This window comes from Taeniopygia guttata, chromosome 12 (assembly GCF_048771995.1).
Source record: "Taeniopygia guttata chromosome 12, bTaeGut7.mat, whole genome shotgun sequence".
NCBI classification, from domain to species: domain Eukaryota; kingdom Metazoa; phylum Chordata; class Aves; order Passeriformes; family Estrildidae; genus Taeniopygia; species Taeniopygia guttata.
In genome coordinates this window covers 20,409,622-20,426,608 of record NC_133037.1, presented here as the reverse complement: position 1 = coordinate 20,426,608, position 16,987 = coordinate 20,409,622, and the positions used below count along the sequence as shown (strand labels likewise).

The window sequence follows — 16,987 nt, the reverse complement described above, 5'->3', positions numbered from 1 at the left end:
TTCTTAAGAATCCCTCCCTTAGTGGCATTACTGAGCTCTTTGTTGGAATCATGCCTGGACTCTGCAGTATGGCTGATCAGCTGTGGCTTCTTTAAGTGTCTTGAACTTCCATTTGCTGTTTTGGTATCCTGCAGCTGAGCAAATGGTGGTACTTCACTGGGCAAAGAGATACCCATTGTCCCTTTCTCTGTGCCAGAGATTTGTCATGCACACTGGTTTCTGAAGGTTATTCTTAGTTTATTACAGGAAAAAATAGTGTATTTGAGGAGCTGGTGTGCTTTTTGTTACCCCTTTAACATTTATGGAGATCTTGGGTATTAGGCTTTTAAGCTGCTTTGTTGAAATTCATTTGACAAGGACTTGCCAGCACCAGATGGTGCTTTTTTTTCTGAAATATGGTGCTTTTTAGTTTCGCTTAGGTTATTTTGATGAATCTGGCTAAAATTTCTCCAATGGATATTTGTCTCCTGTATTTCTGACTTGCTTATTTGAAATAAAATTTAGTCTGATAGGAGCAATATCTGTGTGCTTTTAATCATAGTCAGAGCTAGTTTCTGCTTTTTTCCTTCTTTTTTCATACTTTGTCAGCTGTTTCAGCCCTGGTATAGTCAGTCATTTCTGCGCTATTAATGCGCCTACTGCAATATACAGAAGTAATAAAACACTGAAATCTTTTTCTGTTCAAAGCAGAATGTTTTTTTCTTCTCTGACAGTATTTTTCTGGAGAGCTGGTATCAATACATAAACCTAGATAAGGAGTTTAATGACATGCTTCTCTGTCCTTGGCTTGGCCTGGTATTAATATTGACTAGGAAAATCTGCCATGTTTTGGCATCCCAGAAAGATAATGTGGCACCTGAAAGCTCTAAATATGCCTTGGGTTAGATTGTGGTGCAAGCATGTGCAACATTTAAAACATCATATTTTTAATCTTGTTGAATATGGCTGATCTGCCAGGGCGTGTGTCATAAATATAACTACTTGGAAGTGGCCAGCTCTGCTCTCCAACATGTGCCAGTGACAGCTGCAAGCTGTTCCATACCGCAGCAGCTGGGATGTCTGCCCCCGCTGGGCTGGGAGTATGTGTGGAGAGCATGCCACAGGGACCATCACCTGCAAGAGTTTCAAGCACAATGAAGACCCCTAAAAGAAATGTCAGGCGGCAAAATAATGCCCAATGTCAGGACTAGCAGAGGCAGGCTGTGCCAAGTGGGTTGGATTTCTGACCTGCCTCTGAGTACCTTTGCTGGCACACTACTGGGGATTGATGTCTCAAGCTGGCTGGGGGATTGTCTGCTGACCTACTTCAACCAGCGTGACCCCACTGGCTTAGCCTGGATCTGGAGCAGCCCTGCCAATGTCTCCAAGCCCAAGGAGGGGGGGCTGTAATCTCCCAGCCAGGAGAAGCTGCTGGGAGCTTCCAGCCTGGGAAAGGGAACAGGCTGCTAATACCAGATGTGTTCTCAGTGATTCTGGTTTTGCAGAAGTGAATCTAACCCCACTATAGAGAATATGCATGTGCAGCAGTGTCTGGTCATCTTGCAGTCATCTGGCTGAAAGCCAGTCATGTTTCAACAGCAGACTCAAGTCACTACGTTGTTGTTCCCTCCCACAAGGGTTTATATGAGGTTCTATTTAAGCATTCTGCATCACAAAACACTGTTTAGGTGTTGTGGTTTACTTTCAAGAGCTCAGTGTTGGCCACTTATTAGGATTTGTAAATCTGACCCCAGAACTGGAGGATGTAGGAAAAGGTTACGTTCCTTTGCCTTGAAGAAATATATGAGGGTAAATGTTTTCAGCTATTTAAAATTGAATGTACTTATGCAGAATTACAGGTTTAGTGATAAAATATGTGTTTTCTGACTGTCCTAGGCTTTTGGACAGGCCCATACCAACCACAAGAAGGTAGCAGCAGATGGAGAGAGCAGAGAGGAAACCTTGATTCAAGAGTCAGCTACCAAAGAAGAATACTACATGAAGAAGGTTATGGAGTTGCAGACAGAATTGAAGCAGATAAGAAATGTCCTTGCCAACACACAGTCTGAAAACGAACGCCTTAATTCTGTTGTGCAGGAACTGAAGGAGGTGAGTGGAGATGCACAGGGTGCACTGCAGCTTGGATTTGTTATAATTTCTGGTGCTATGTAACCCAAAAAAGGGAAGATTCTTGAGCGAAAGGTGATTTGACAGACACATGGCTGCATGTTTGGTCATGCTGGTCCTGTGGGTACTGCACATCAGTTCCCTCAGTTCCAGAATTGCTGCCTTAAAAAGCAGAGGAATCTGTTTAGGCCAAGCACAGAGACCCTTGGATGTACTTTGCTGCTTCATTCCCAGTGCAGATTTTTTGGCTGCAAAATATTTGTGGCATAATTTTCCTTTTTATTCCTTTTTCCTCCCTAGTTTTCTGAAGGTATGAGATTATAACAAAACGCTGAAATGCACAAAGAGGGATAGTAAATTTTATAGTCTTGTGTTTTCTCTCATGAAGCGCTGGCTTTTACATTTTTGTAGGTTGCTTAACATAATAGCTTCAACCTGTTATTGTTTTACTATTGAAATGACATATTTTTAAGGGGAAATAATTGCTGAGAAGTTACTTAAAGAGTTTAATTACTTACAAAATCTGTAGTTCAGCAGAAATCTTTGCAGTCCTGGTGCAGAAATGATTGTTTTGAGAGCTCAAACCATTGCTTAAATTCAGTCTGGTAAAACTACAGAGATTGTAAGCCACAGATGGATGGATGGATAAAACAGTCGGCAGTTATTACTCCTGAGTTTCTTGCACCTTCCTTTGAAGCACTGTGGACTAGACTTGTCTAGTCCTAAGCTAATCAACCGGCTTCCCCTGCCAGGAGGGAAGGCTATCCAGGAGCCCACATCTGCATCTCAATTTATTCCATGTGACCTCAGCTGCAAGTGTCTCGTGTAATTTCTTTAGGACATAGTAACAAATATGTGGATAATATTTGGTGGTCAATCGATGAGGAAGTGTGAATTACTTCTCTGGAGATGTGGGGATTCACTGGTGCCTCTTGTTGGGGTATGACAGAGAAGATTTGTGGTACAAGCGGTCACAAGTGATCAAACAGGCCAGTCAACTTCTCCTTCAACTCTGTGGAACAGAGTTGGAATCAAGCCTTCTCCTTAGACAGGGAAACAGTTCTAGAAACACAGACACAACTCCTTGTCTCTATTTCCCAACCTTTAAGACTAGCTTAATAGAAAAGCTGCCCACCCTAGAGGCAGCACGGTGAGAGATTCTGGTCCCTTCTCAAAGTGTGCTGAGCAGCAGATTTCTGGTCTGCTTCCAGTATCACTGCAACTGGAGGCAATTTTTCTTTACAGATACTGCCACATTCCAGTCATCTTTTAAGGAGACATAAAAATGTGAATTCAACTCAGCCCTATGCTTTCCCTGTGGCCCCGGGTTTGTGCAAAGAGAGAGAGACAATACTTAGGCATGGAGTATGGGCTATAGCAACTTGTAATTTGTATTGGTGTACTGTAGTGTCTGATTGCAGCAATTTTGATTTCTTGGTGTGTTGTGAAGTTGTGCTCTCTTTGCAGCTAAAAACAAGCAGACAATTTTGTGTAGTCTAATCTTTACCTTAGGTGTGAGGGAATTGTAATTTAAATTTATTAGTCTTAACAGTTTGCAGGTGATTCAGTGTTTGTACTCAAAACATGCCAGATTCAGTTCTTGGCACATCCTCCAGCTGCAAACATTTCCCTTATCTCAGTGTGCTGTGTGTGCTTGTTGGTACCTGTGTGGTTACTCAGTGGACCCCTGCTGGACACTCTGAAGGGCTGAGACCATATTTAGTCATCACTGACATGCCTGTGTCTGGCCAGAAGTGGAGAGCTCGGAAGGAATCTGAGTTTGTAGGCCCGAGGCTGAAGCTGGTTTGGCTGGGCTGCAGGACAGGTGAGATCAGGCAGCAGGTCCCATACGCCAGCTGATGTGACAAGCTGCCTCTATCAGCAGCTAGCAGTGGTTTTGAATTAGAAATGTGGAAAACCACCCCATCATATCATGGGTGCAGCTACAAAAATACGCTTTTTCTAGGCAACTGTATTCCCTGTTTGCCTGTATCTGAAGCTAATTCTGTTAATGTTTTAGAACATACTTTTTCACTTTGTATGAATTAAGTGTTTGAAGATAGGACTTGAAGGAAAATAATACTGGAAAAAAAAAAAGCTAAGTGCAGTGAGCCATTTCTATAGCTGTGTATGTTCCAGCTCAATTTATTCAAGTGTCTGTGTATATTCATGAAAGATCCCAAAGTCATACTACACCAATATATTGATTTTTACTTCTTATATATTTCAAAACAATGGTAACTTTTTCTTTGAAGTCTTTCATTAAGTCCTGCATAAGTCTTGGGGCTGAGGGGAGTATTTTGTGTCAACTAGTTTCTATTTTTTCTCAACCTGAGATCTTAGATTTCATGAGTTTTAACACAGTGTCTTTCTCCAAAGGATTAATTGTATAATGTTTTCAACTTATTGCTCTTGTTATAAAGAAAATATCTGTTGAAAAGCAGCAGCAAATACGTGTCCAAATAAGAACATCTGGAGTCATCTGAATCTGTCTTTATCTTGTGAAAAGGCCCTTCGTGTTCAGGTGGAAACAGATTTGGGTACTGACTTCTGGTCTGGAAAACTTTTGCTGGTTGCTACAGCCAGTGAAACAACGCAGGTGTAAATGCTGGTTTCCCTGCTTGTTTCTTGACTTTTTTTGAGTCAATAGTGAGAATTTGTAAGAAAAGCAAGAATAGAAAATCTAATTATTCTGTAAATGACTTGGTTTTCTGTAATTTCGGGGGCTGAGGGGAAGATATATAATTTCAATATGTTTCAATTTAATTGTAGTTGATCCAGGTGCCACCATTATTGTTTTGCTTTGTTTGTTCTTCCAGGTCAACCAAAACGTGGAGATCCAAAGAGCCCGCCTGCGAGATGATATTAAGGAATATAAATTCCGAGAAGCACGTTTGCTGCAAGACTATACTGAACTTGAAGAGGAAAACATCTGTCTCCAGAAACAAGTGTCTGTCCTGAAGCAAAGTCAGGCAAGTTTTCCAACCAGTGAGCATTGCTTTGGTAGCACCAGTTAATTTTTGTGTTACAGTATGGTTCTGTCTCATTTGAACATCCAACTACTTATTTTCTAACTTTGTACTACTTTTGAGACTATAAGCTCTATATTTCAGCACCAAGACTTGTCCTTTCTGACTCTGTACATAGTCATAATACTTCATTGCTTCTACTTTGACTTCCGAGTCCTTCCACTGCCTTCTCTTTCTCTGATGAAAGAGAAGTCTCTATCACTCTTTGTTACTTGTTTTAGTCCTTTTGCTACAGTAGTTTTTCAGTGTCTCTTTACAGTGCCTGCCATCCATCCATCTTTAATTCTTCCCCTTCTACAGTTACAGTATCTGGAAATGGGAGTGTTTCTGAACATGTTTCTGAAACATATTTTAATTGCTACTTTATCCTTACCTTCTCTCTGCATTTCTGTGCTACTATTCTCTTCTAGCTACTTTCAATAAACTTGAAATGCTATTATAGTTGCTCTACACTGTCACATCTGTGTGACTGCTTGTCTAAAAGGTCACATTTAATTGGCAGTTCCAGCTATTTCCTGAGTTTTAGAAAACTGCATTCTTGGAACACCTTAAGAGCTTCCCTGAGTTCTCATTTGTGGAGATAATTAAAATTAGATGTGGTCTTAGACATGGTTCCCTTATCTTCATCTATCAGTATGGGACTTGCTATTTTTCTTCTCCAGATACTGTCAGTCCCATTGCATAGATAAAGCTCAACTGGGAAAGTGAAGGACATAGATGCTGCGAGGGCTGGAGCCCCTCTGCTCTGGAAACAGGTTGGGAGAGCTAGGGGTGTTCCTCCTGAAGAAGAGAAGGCTCCAGGGAGACCTTTCAGTACCTAAAGGGGCTCCAAGAAAGCTGGAAAGGGACCTTGGACAAGGGGGAGTGGCTTCCTACTTTCAGAGGGCAGGGATAGATGGGATATTAAGTAGAAATTTTTGTCTGTGAGGGTGGTGAGGCCCTGGCACAGGTTGCCCAGAGCAGCTGCAGCTGCCCCATCCCTGGAAATGTTCAAGGCCAGGTTGGGCAGGACTTGGAGGAGCAACCTGGTCTAGATGAAGGTGTTCCTACCCATAGCAGGGGGAGGAATGAGATGAACTTTAAGGTCCCTCCCTGCCCAAACTATTCTCTGATTATGCAATTCCATTATAATATTTCTAAAATCAAAGTTCTTTAGAAAACTCAATGTTAATACCATCTGTTGTAGTCAGCACATAGTAAAATCTCTCTAGAATTTGCTGCAGAACGCCTTCAGTGTAATGAATGAAAGCTGCTCTGTCAAGCTAGATATGTGGGATATTGAATGTATTTTATTTATGTCCAAGTGAAAATCTGTGTCAGTGTTTATTATTTTGGGCCTCACTGCACAAAACAGTGTTCCAGGTTGGACCTGTTCTCATCTGCATATATTTTTTCTAATTTTGCAGTTTTGGGTACCCTGACATCCTGTAGCAGGAACAAAAGGAGCTGTTGTGCTCTCAATACAGGCTGGAAGAGGGGGAGAACTGGTAAAATCAAACCTATATAAGTTGGTTACTTTTGGGTTTTACCTTTTTTTCTCATTCATCATATTCAGAGGAGCAGGCTAAAGTTCCCAGCTCCACATTCTAGAATAACAATACAGGAGAATGCTGCCATTCTGGCCTGAGCTAAATTTAACCTCAGATGCTATCTCAATATTTGCTAGTAGTTATTGACTGCTGTATTTTGAATCTGGAAAATTTGAAAATAGACTACAATCTGAAGTATTTTATCTCAGTGGAAGTATACAGAACTAAGAGCTTGTTCTTTCATGGCAGTGGATTAATTTTCTACCTTGTAGGATTGTCCTACTTGATGAACTTTTAATTATTCTAGTTTTTAATTATTCTAATTACTCATGCAACTAGAAGCAGCTGTCAAGTTTTCCCAGGCAACCCTGAATTAACATACTTGATTCCTGCTTTGTAAGTTGGGTGTGGTTCAGCATTCTCAGATTGCTCTATGTTGACATCTATAATTCATTTGGTTTGTTTCCTCCCTGCTACCCCCAAGTGATTAAAAATTTTACATTAATCATTTGTGTATATAATTTCAGTGTAAGAGAGGTTTAAAAAAGTGCAGTACTAGACGTGATAGATAGCATGCCATCAAACCCATCAATGTGGATATCAGGTGTGGAATCTGAATTGTAGCTCTTTCAAGATTCAAGATGTGCTGAAATGATGATGAGAGAAAGGCAAAGCATTTTATTTTGAATGTATAAAAGCAGAGCTTGATCACAGTTTTAACCCAGTGTTGTATTCAAATGGCAGTGAAGCAGGTGTAAAGTATACCTTTGTCATGCCAGTTTTGGAAAAGTGAAGCTTAACTTTGTGGGAAGGCTGGCCAAGGAATTTTTTAATCAAACAAATGTTGCATGCAGAGCTAGGAAAGACTGTTTTGGGATGCTTCTGTATCAGACACACTGTAGCTCCCACCTGTCCTAATTGAGCTGGAATAGATGAGCTTATTTGACAGTTTGCTTAGTGAATTTATTCTGTAGTCTCTGTGAAGGTAAATTACATAAGCCATGTTTACAGTCATAGTGCTGAAACTAGACTCCAGAAAGAAAAAAAGTATTCTAATTCTACAATATTTAGGTGACATTCAAAAGCAAAATTACTTGGTGCCTTGCAGGCAGACATTTTCATTAGAGATTTTCTGCCCCCATTTGTATATCTCCAGGTGGAGTTTGAAGGCTTGAAACATGAAATCAAAAGGCTGGAAGAGGAAACAGAGTTTCTCAATAGCCAACTGGAAGATGCCATCCGACTGAAGGAGATCTCTGAGCGCCAACTTGAGGAGGCCTTGGAAACACTGAAGACAGAGCGGGAGCAGAAGAACAACCTTCGGAAGGAGCTGTCTCACTACATGAACATCAATGACTCCATGTACAACAGCCACTTAAACATCTCTTTGGATGGGCTGAAGTTTAGCGATGAAGCCACAGAGCCCAATAATGATGAAATCATGAATGGATTTGAACAAAACTGCCTCAGCAAACTCAGCAATAGCAAAAACAGTACTTCAACGCCCAAGAAAAATGAAAGCTTCCCTCCAGCCCCAAGTCTGGTTTCAGATCTTCTGAGTGAATTAAACATTTCTGAAATCCAGAAGCTGAAACAGCAACTTGTGCAGGTAAATGGGTTTCCTGAAGAGCTGTGCACTTCCAGATAGCTCCTGAAGTTTGTGTGGGATGTAATTTCAGTACTTTCAGTATCTCACATGGTACTGTTTATACTGTATTCTTAAAGGCTTCAATTGATTTGGAATTTGAGGAAGTGAAATGTTTTTCAGTGAAAAACCATAGCTATTTTTCCTTTTTTTTTTTTTTTAATGCAATGGAGTTGGCAGTCATGCCCTTTCCTTGGTAGAAAGTTCTAATGCATCTCCTGTGCAATACTTGCTGTGTCTACTTCATTATATCACTACCAAGAACAATAGTGGTTTGTTTCAAAATTGAAAGATACTCCAATCATCTTCATCAAAAGAAGTTTTGTACTCATATTTTCTGTAATTAGTTCAAAGAGTGTGAAGTCTTAATCAGCACCAAGCATTTCTGTGCTATTTTTGTGAAATTAGGAGGTTGGAGAGTTTAGAACAAGGTGCACATTTCTGTTTCCTACTAATATTTTGTCAGGCATGTTTTAAATTATCTTCCATAAGAAAAAGCCCTTAAGCAAAAAACTGTCAGAATTTTTAAAAATGAGAAATTTAAAAGGAGAAACTTGAAGAATTTTTTGTATTTCTGAGCCTTTCATGAAGTTCCAAGCTTTCACCATAGAGTAACTGTATGTTTTCTAGAATTTACTTGATAATTTAGAAGATAGCAATAAACTTTAGCTTGTCATTAGCTGAAAGGAAGTTTTCACAATGAGACCATCACCTAGGGAATAAATGTGTAAAAATGTGCATTTTGAAGAGGAGATAAGAAAGAATTGGCAATGAACACTGCAACTTGAGATAATTTTAGAATACATTGTAGAGCCTTTCCCATAATGTGCAGGTGATTGGATTTCTGTAACCATATGGACCATTGGCTAAGTTGCTATCTCTTATAGTTAAAACCATTTAAGTGATACAGTTCCCTTAACACAGATGTCTGTGTTCCTGCATTTCAGATGGAAAGAGAAAAGGTTAACTTGTTAACAACACTGCAAGAATCTCAGAAGCAGCTGGAAAATACACGGGGGGCCCTCTCAGAGCAGCATGAGAAAATTGGGAGGCTCACTGAAAATCTGAACGCCATGAAGAAGCTCCAGGCCAATAAGGAGCGTCAGTCTGCCCTTGATAACGAGAAGGACCGAGATAGCCATGAAGATGGAGACTATTATGAAGTTGATATCAATGGGCCAGAGATCCTGGAATGCAAGTACAAAGTGGCTGTGGCAGAAATTACTGACCTGAAGGAAGAGCTCAAAAATTTGAAGGCAAAGTACAAAGAATGTGTGTCTAAGTATGAGGAAGAGAAGAGTAGATATGAGACTGAGAGCCAAGCTCTTACTGAAAAGATCACCTCACTGGAAAAGTCCAGTAGGCATGATAGAGAACACATGGCCAGGCTGGAGAAGGAGCTGAAGAAAGTCAGTGATGTTGCTGGAGAAACACAGGGCAGCCTCAGCGTGGCCCAAGATGAACTAGTCACCTTCAGTGAAGAGCTGGCCAATTTGTACCACCATGTCTGCATGTGCAACAATGAAACTCCAAACAGAGTGATGCTGGACTACTACAAGGAAGGTAAAGGCGGATGCAGTAGCCCAGAGGCCAAGGGAAGAAGGTCTCCCATTCTTCTTTCTAAAGGGTTGTTAACTGTTGAGCTGGGAAAGGCAGAGAATGGAAGTGGTGACAGCAGCCCATCCCCAGCGTCATCTCTGCCATCCCCTGTGTCAGATCCTCGGAAGGAGCCAATGAACATTTACAACTTGATTGCTATAATTCGGGATCAGATCAAACACCTGCAGGCTGCTGTGGACAGAACAACTGAGCTGTCCAGGCAGCGTGTTGCTACTCAAGAGCTTGGGCCAGTGGTGGACAAAGACAAGGAAGCTCTTATGGAAGAAATCCTGAAGCTGAAGTCCTTGCTGAGTACCAAGAGGGAACAGATAGCAACTCTGAGAACTGTGCTTAAAGCCAACAAACAGGTAACCAGGTCTCAGAGGTCTGAAGGTTACAGTGTCAGGTAACTAGGTCATAAGCACAAGAGAATTTTTTTAAGAGTTCATTCTGCCATTCCTTCAGTTCTGTGGGACTTTCCTTGCTGGTATTTGGCTAGTCTGAGGCTGAAGCTGGCTGTTCCATTAGAGGCTGTCCCACGTAAAGACGAGCGCTGGGGCTGTAACTGACTTCAGCTTCTCACGTACTCCTGAGACTTTATGAATGTTAAGGTAGCCTCAATCTACTGTCTGTCTGAATTAGATCAGGCTATATTTAATGTAGGACACCTAAAATGAAGAGGTAATCTTATTTTCTACTTGAAAGAATTCTAGTAGTTACCCTTAAAAGAGTTCTGAAATTTAAGTATTGCTCTCTCTCAAACTGCAAAATAAAAGAGAGCATTCCAAGATGAGAATGTGAGATAAGAATGTGGTCAAAATAACAGAGGTGAAAGGTAAAATTAGTCTTTGGGGATTGGACATTTAACAACATTAGCAGTGCAGTAGGTGAAAATAACTGCCATTGAAACACCTCATTACATGCTTCATCTTCTTCTCTATGGTTAAATTTAAATTGTCTTAAAAAAGAAGTAGTTTAGTCTACTAAACTACTAGTAGTATTGTTTAAGAATGAAATAAACACATTAAGTGTTCTTTTGCACATTTTAATAAAAGTGTCCCAAATGTAAGATAGGTAAAATGCTATATAAGAGAGAACTGTGCTAGTGATTGACAAATGCATTTAAGTACTGAGACACTAAGTAGATTGTTTTGCTCCTTTGTGTTGCTAGTAGGTAAGTTTCACTACATCTGTGTTCTGTAACTTCCTTGATGCTCCTGCATGGTTAATGGGAGTAGGAGATGGCTATGTCTGTTCCCAGTGTTCAGAAATGAAATTTTATTTTATGTGTACAAGATAGGTTGACCACAAGTTTAACATTCCAGTACAAAGTAAATGTTTCATAATGTGAATAGTGATTAAAAATCTTTTAGCAAGCCATTTGATGAAGAGTTTCATTAAATGTTATGTTTCTGTTCTCCCTGGTAACCAACAGACTGCTGAAGTAGCCCTTGCCAACTTAAAAAGCAAGTATGAGAATGAGAAAGCGATGGTTACAGAGACCATGATGAAGCTCCGAAATGAGCTGAAGGCTTTGAAGGAAGATGCTGCCACCTTCTCTTCCCTGAGAGCTATGTTTGCTACAAGGTAACGAATATAATTAACTCTGCAAAATTTAATTCCTTGCTTCTGTGGGGAAGAGTTGAACATCCTTCCTGTCCACCCTGCAGAGAGTGAAGCAGTAGGTGCTTTTTCCCATGATCATTGCTTGCAGTGTGTGTATGTGTCTGTGATATGCTCCTATTGATGAGGAACATGCGTGGATATAGTGTGCTGCTACAAAATATAAAGCTGTTGTGGCAGTATTTATTCAAGTTGACTGGGAGATTACCTGTTATCCCTAGTTCTTGAAACCATTAGCTCTGAGAAGGAGTGACATTTAACAATGCAAAATGAGCATTTATTGCACACTGAAGATGGGACTGTGCTTTACCTTGATGATCTAGGAAAAGGTAAAGATGTTGCAAACATCCTGGTATTCTTAGGCTGTCCATCCTGCATTTGGCATCTGTCGTTTCATTGACCTGTGTCAGCTTAGTTGATTGCTTTGTCTTTAGAACTTGCTTCTGCTTATTAATTATGCTTTGTGGTGTCAACAAACATGTAAAAGCCTGCTGACACTGAATCATCTAGTTTGGGAGAGATCTTTAAGATCATCAAGTCCAACTGTCAACCCAGCACTGCCACTTAACCTCTAACCCACATCACCCAGCACTGGTCCAGATGCTTTCTGAACACCTCCAGGGAGGATGACTCCACCACCTTCTTGGGCAGCCTGTTCCAATGCCTGACCACCTGAACAATGAAAACATTTTTAAAATATCTACTCTGAATCTCCTCTGTCTCAGCTCAAGGCCATTTCCTGTGACCCTCTCACTGCAGGCACGACAGAAGAAACTGGCCCCACCTCACTACCACCTTTCAGGCAGTTGTAGAGAGCAATGAGATCCCCCAAGCCTCCTCTTGACAAGACTAAATAAACCCAGCTCCCTCAGCTGTTCCTCACTGATGTTCAGAAAAGCAAGACACAGAAGATGTGACTTTGAGCATTTCCAGAAAGGGATTACCAGATGGGAATAACAGCATTTACCTCCTATTCCTGGTGCTAGATCTAGAGGCGATGAATAACATCTAGAGACAAAAAAAGGTCTGGGCTGCCAGCATCCCTGTGAAAGCAAGAAGCTGTCCAGGCAAGACAAAGGCATTTCACTATCCAATAGGCATGCTACAAAATCCTATAAATGATACTGTGACACACATTTACAGCACTGATGTGCCTGCTCTAGACTCTGTGTCTGAGGACTAAAGTGTAATGCTGCATGTCTTGAGATTCAACCTTGATGAAGGTGCCTCTTTGTAGATAGGCCCTGGACCTGGGTTGTAACAGTCTTCTTCCAGGGGTTTATTGAAGTGAATATGTCCACACCATCTTCCCATGTTCCTGGTGCTCTGCTTGAGCACTGCTACTAAGGAGAGTGAACCACAGAATGCATTCCTGTGAAATAATAATGGCGCAGAGAGCTCCTTACAGTACACTGTGCCAGCTCTTGTGTGGCAGTTTGTCTGCCCTTTTAGTTTTAATCAAAGAGGAAAGTGAGTTACTTTAAAATACAGGAGATTACTGCAGCAGCAATTATTTGTCTCCATGGTTTAGATTGACAAGTCCCAACTATATTTGACAATTCATAGAAAGTGTCAGTGCTTGTATGTTGTAAAAAGCAAAGCACATGCACAGCTTGGGTGGTGTGGGGTGGGGAGAGCTGAAGAGCTTGGAATTAGAGCCTGGGGTAAGTAAAAATTTGGGGGTAAGGTGTTAAAAGTCTGTCTTTAGTATTAATTTCTAATATAAAGGTTGAGTTAGAAATAGTAGGTGGCTGATCTCTTACAGCTAAATGCAATCATTGCTCATTTTAATCTCATTTTAATCTGTGTCTCTGCTAATATGTTTCCCAGTTTTTAATAAAGCTGAGAAATTGTGATTTTAATCCTGCATGTTTGAATTTCCTTAGTGGGTTGACAGTTTAATCTCTCGAGGCAGAAGTAGTTGATGCTTCACTCCAGTGCCTCCTTCAGTCACTGTTGAGTCACCTGTCTTGTTTCCTTGGAAGTTGTCACATGGTCCTCATTGATTTCAGGGAAGAGGGGAAAAATATTGGTATGCCCAGGTGCATTTGGTTACATCAATTTTTTTTTTTTTTTTTTTTTTTTTTTTTTTTCCTGGAACAGATCTTAATTCACTAATGAATTTACCTATAAGTGGTATTAAAACTATTACATGCTGACCCTTACATAAGCTAGTCTGTAGAACTAAGGCCAAACCAATGTTTGTGGAAAGCAGTGGTATGCAGCTTTGGAAAATGCCAAGTTAGGTTTTTCAGTGGTTTGTCTTCAGAGAGTTTTAGAAGATTTGGTTTTTATTTCTCATCATTATACATTATATTTAACACTCAGGATGTTTATTTTCTCAGTCTAGATATATGTATATAGCTGGTGTTGTTTTTAAAAATCTACTTGATGTTTTCTTAAGCTTTTTTGTTGTTGTTGTGAATTACCAGCACTAAGAAAATGGGCAGCATCAAAGCCTTGTGTTCACTATCTACTTAAAGCTGTAAATGTGTGAAAGTACAACAGGCTGATACTAATTTCACATTCTTCCTAAAAGCATGAAAGCTAAATAATCTTCTTTCAAAGGTGTTTTTAAAAGAAAAACATCTTCTATTCTGACTTTATTGAATATATAGCTGGGAAGTAGCCTAGCACATGACAAATTGAATGGTAAAAGGGAAGGAGCTTTTATTGTTCTTTCAAAGCAGTAAAAATACACAGAGCACAAAGATATGCTGCCATAGCTACTGTTGCCAACTAAAGCAGGTCCAGAGCCTGTGTTGTCCTAGATGGTTAGGGAGGCAACATTGCTGGGTTTTGGTTCGGGGCTTTTTTGAGAAAATTAAATTGAGAGTCAGTGAGCAGCATGAAGGAAAAAAGTGGTGCAGATCTCAGTCCACCTCTGCATGCAACATCTACAGCCACTTCTAGGAAACTTCTTGCCCCTTCATTCCAGGAAATTATTACTGTGCTTTCTACAGTGTGATGTTCCTTGACAGCCACGCTTGCACCGGGACAAGGTTTGAGTTTGAGGCTATATGATTCCTTTTGGATTAAAGAATCAGAAAAGCAGGTTCAGGATGCAGGATGGTTTGTGGACATTCCTGCCTCTCCCCAGCTGTCTCTTCTATAGGTGAAAACAGTTGCTCAGGTACATTTACACACTTCAGCTGCACATAAAATACTGACAACACTTCCCTTTTTGTGGGGAAGAAAGGAAAAACTCCCTGAATAGAGTTCTATGGAAAACAAAAAAACCCAAATCAATTTAGGTATTTGAAATAGTGAATACCTTGCAATTTCTAGGGATAGTCAGTTGATGTTGTAAACTTCTGTGCTAACAGGAAGCTCTGTGAGATAATGACTTTGCTACAATAATCTTTTGCAGTCAAAAGCCTGGCTTTAATTACAGCTTGGCTCACATGGGAAAGACTTCACTGCTTTCTAGGCTAGATGCCAGGCCTAGAAAGGCCAGTCAGCCATTGGCCTTGGCACAACTGGTTTACTTGGCAGGAGTGATACCAGAACATAGGTAAAATGGTATGAGAAGTCACTGCTCTGCTTTACTGCAATGGTTTTGTTTTCTCTTCCTTATCTCTTTTTGTTCCAAATGGGATGGGGGTGAAGAGATCTGCACCCTTGCTTTAGTTGGCCTGGATTAACACTTCTCTGCTGCATGACAAATCAAGACAGCAGCAATCTTGACACTGTTTCACTGAGCTGCAGGTTTTGGGGCTACATTAACTTTGTGTTTTGTACAAAAACATGGATATGTTTTGATTCACAAGAAAGAAGCTGGAAGAGGGCGGGGGAAACTTCTGCGTATTTTTTACGTGTCTCAAATCTTTTGGGACGATAATGCTGAGCATGAAACAAGGGGAACAGGGACGGGTCACTCCAGTGCCAGATCATATTTTGCTGAAGGAATCACATTTCATTTCTCAAGGAATTGGTACTGCTATTCTGGACATCCCCCTGGTTTGCAGTAGTGGAGCTTGGAAGGAATCAGGTTTGAGGTGTGCACAGAAAAGAAAGCAGATCACTTCTAATATAACCAGACCTTGCTTTTCACCTCAGATGTCATGAGTGTGTTTGAAAGCTAGGGTGAAACCCCAGTCTCTCTGACTTCCCAGAAATCTTTAGCCTGTGTCTTGCTCCCACCCCCAGGGGAAGAAAACACCTCTCTGACACTCTGGAGCAGCAGGGCACAGGGTCAGTAAGATGCTGGGAGCTGTTCCGTTTTGTAACCACACCCTCCTTCTGGAGCTGGTGACACCTTCCCTCAGAGGGGAGGACTCTTATGCTTTCAAGATTATTTTAGTCTTTTCAGACTTCCCAGGGCTGTTTCGATCTTACTTCATCTCTAGAACTGAAATGGGTCAATGGGACAAGATCTGGCCCAGCGTCTGGCTTCCACTCCCTGGAGTGCAGCAGTTGGTGTAGGTCCATCTGACCACACTGAAAAGGGCAGGTGTTGGTGTTCCAACAAGTTTAAAGTTCCTGGGTTTGTTTTTTTTTTTTAAAAGAAAGATCCCTCACATACTGGTTTCTCCTGGGCTGCATGGTGTGGGAGAGGCTGTGAGGAACTCCAGAGCAGGATGCCCAGAGATGCAAGGGGACAGATTCCTATGCATGTGGGGGCCCCAAACTCACCCAAACTTCCTGGTCTGTAAAGCTGCAGTGCAGTTATAGTTCATGCAGTTTTATACATATATTACTGAGTTACTGTTTAACATCTCTATGTATTCAAAAATAAAAATCTGGATTTTCTTTTTGCTATTTCTATTATCGGGCAAATATATTTAGGAATATAAGCCTAATCCTGCTATTTAAAGTCGGGGAGACTAGAGTTTGAGGCTTGATAGCATAAGCACAGCTGATGAATCTGCATATCAATGTGGGGTTTTTTTGTGGCAGGTTTTTTTCCAGTCTGTTTTATATTAGCTAATGATAAATGTCCCTTTAAGTCAGGAGCTTTTCCTTTTCAAAATTTAAACAAGCTTGTCTGCTGATATTTCTGCTTTTATGATGAAGTTGTATTTTACAGATGGTAAATTCCAGCTGGTACCTACAAATATTTACTTCTCTATCCATACTCATAAATGCTGCGTCTATATGCGCCTACATATGGACTTTAATTGTTTAAGTGAAGCATCTTCCAAACTCAGTGACAATGACTGTAGATGAACAGCTTGAGGCATTCATATAGCTTTACCACAGCCTTCCCTCTAACACAGTTCCTTTAATTATTTTTAAATTGATTTTGATGGTGAGAACAATTAAATAAAGGCCACTTGCTATTGAGAAGACAGCCACTGCTTACAGCATAATCAGAGTAGGTTAAAGTAGAGTTCTGAAGGATGCTTGTTTTTTAAGAGTGCTTTTCAGTCACCAGTGAAGATTTGTTACTTGGGCTTTGTGTAAAGTAACAAATGGCACAGTTCAGGTGGCCATTTCACAATGCCCCTGTTGCT

At 40.7% G+C, this 16,987-nt stretch overlaps 1 protein-coding gene across 2 annotated transcripts in view; it reads left to right on the top strand.

Annotated features, from left to right (window-relative positions):
* BICD2 (BICD cargo adaptor 2) overlaps positions 1 to 16,987 on the top strand; it is a 58,290-nt gene that overhangs the window by 35,379 nt on the left and 5,924 nt on the right. For both annotated transcript variants that reach the window (XM_030283451.4, XM_030283449.4), the window contains exons 2-6: positions 1,876 to 2,088; positions 4,926 to 5,078; positions 7,821 to 8,273; positions 9,257 to 10,276; positions 11,344 to 11,495. In XM_030283451.4, the coding sequence (XP_030139311.1) occupies positions 1,876 to 2,088; positions 4,926 to 5,078; positions 7,821 to 8,273; positions 9,257 to 10,276; positions 11,344 to 11,495 (1,991 nt within the window). The remainder of the gene's footprint in view (positions 1 to 1,875; positions 2,089 to 4,925; positions 5,079 to 7,820; positions 8,274 to 9,256; positions 10,277 to 11,343; positions 11,496 to 16,987) is intronic.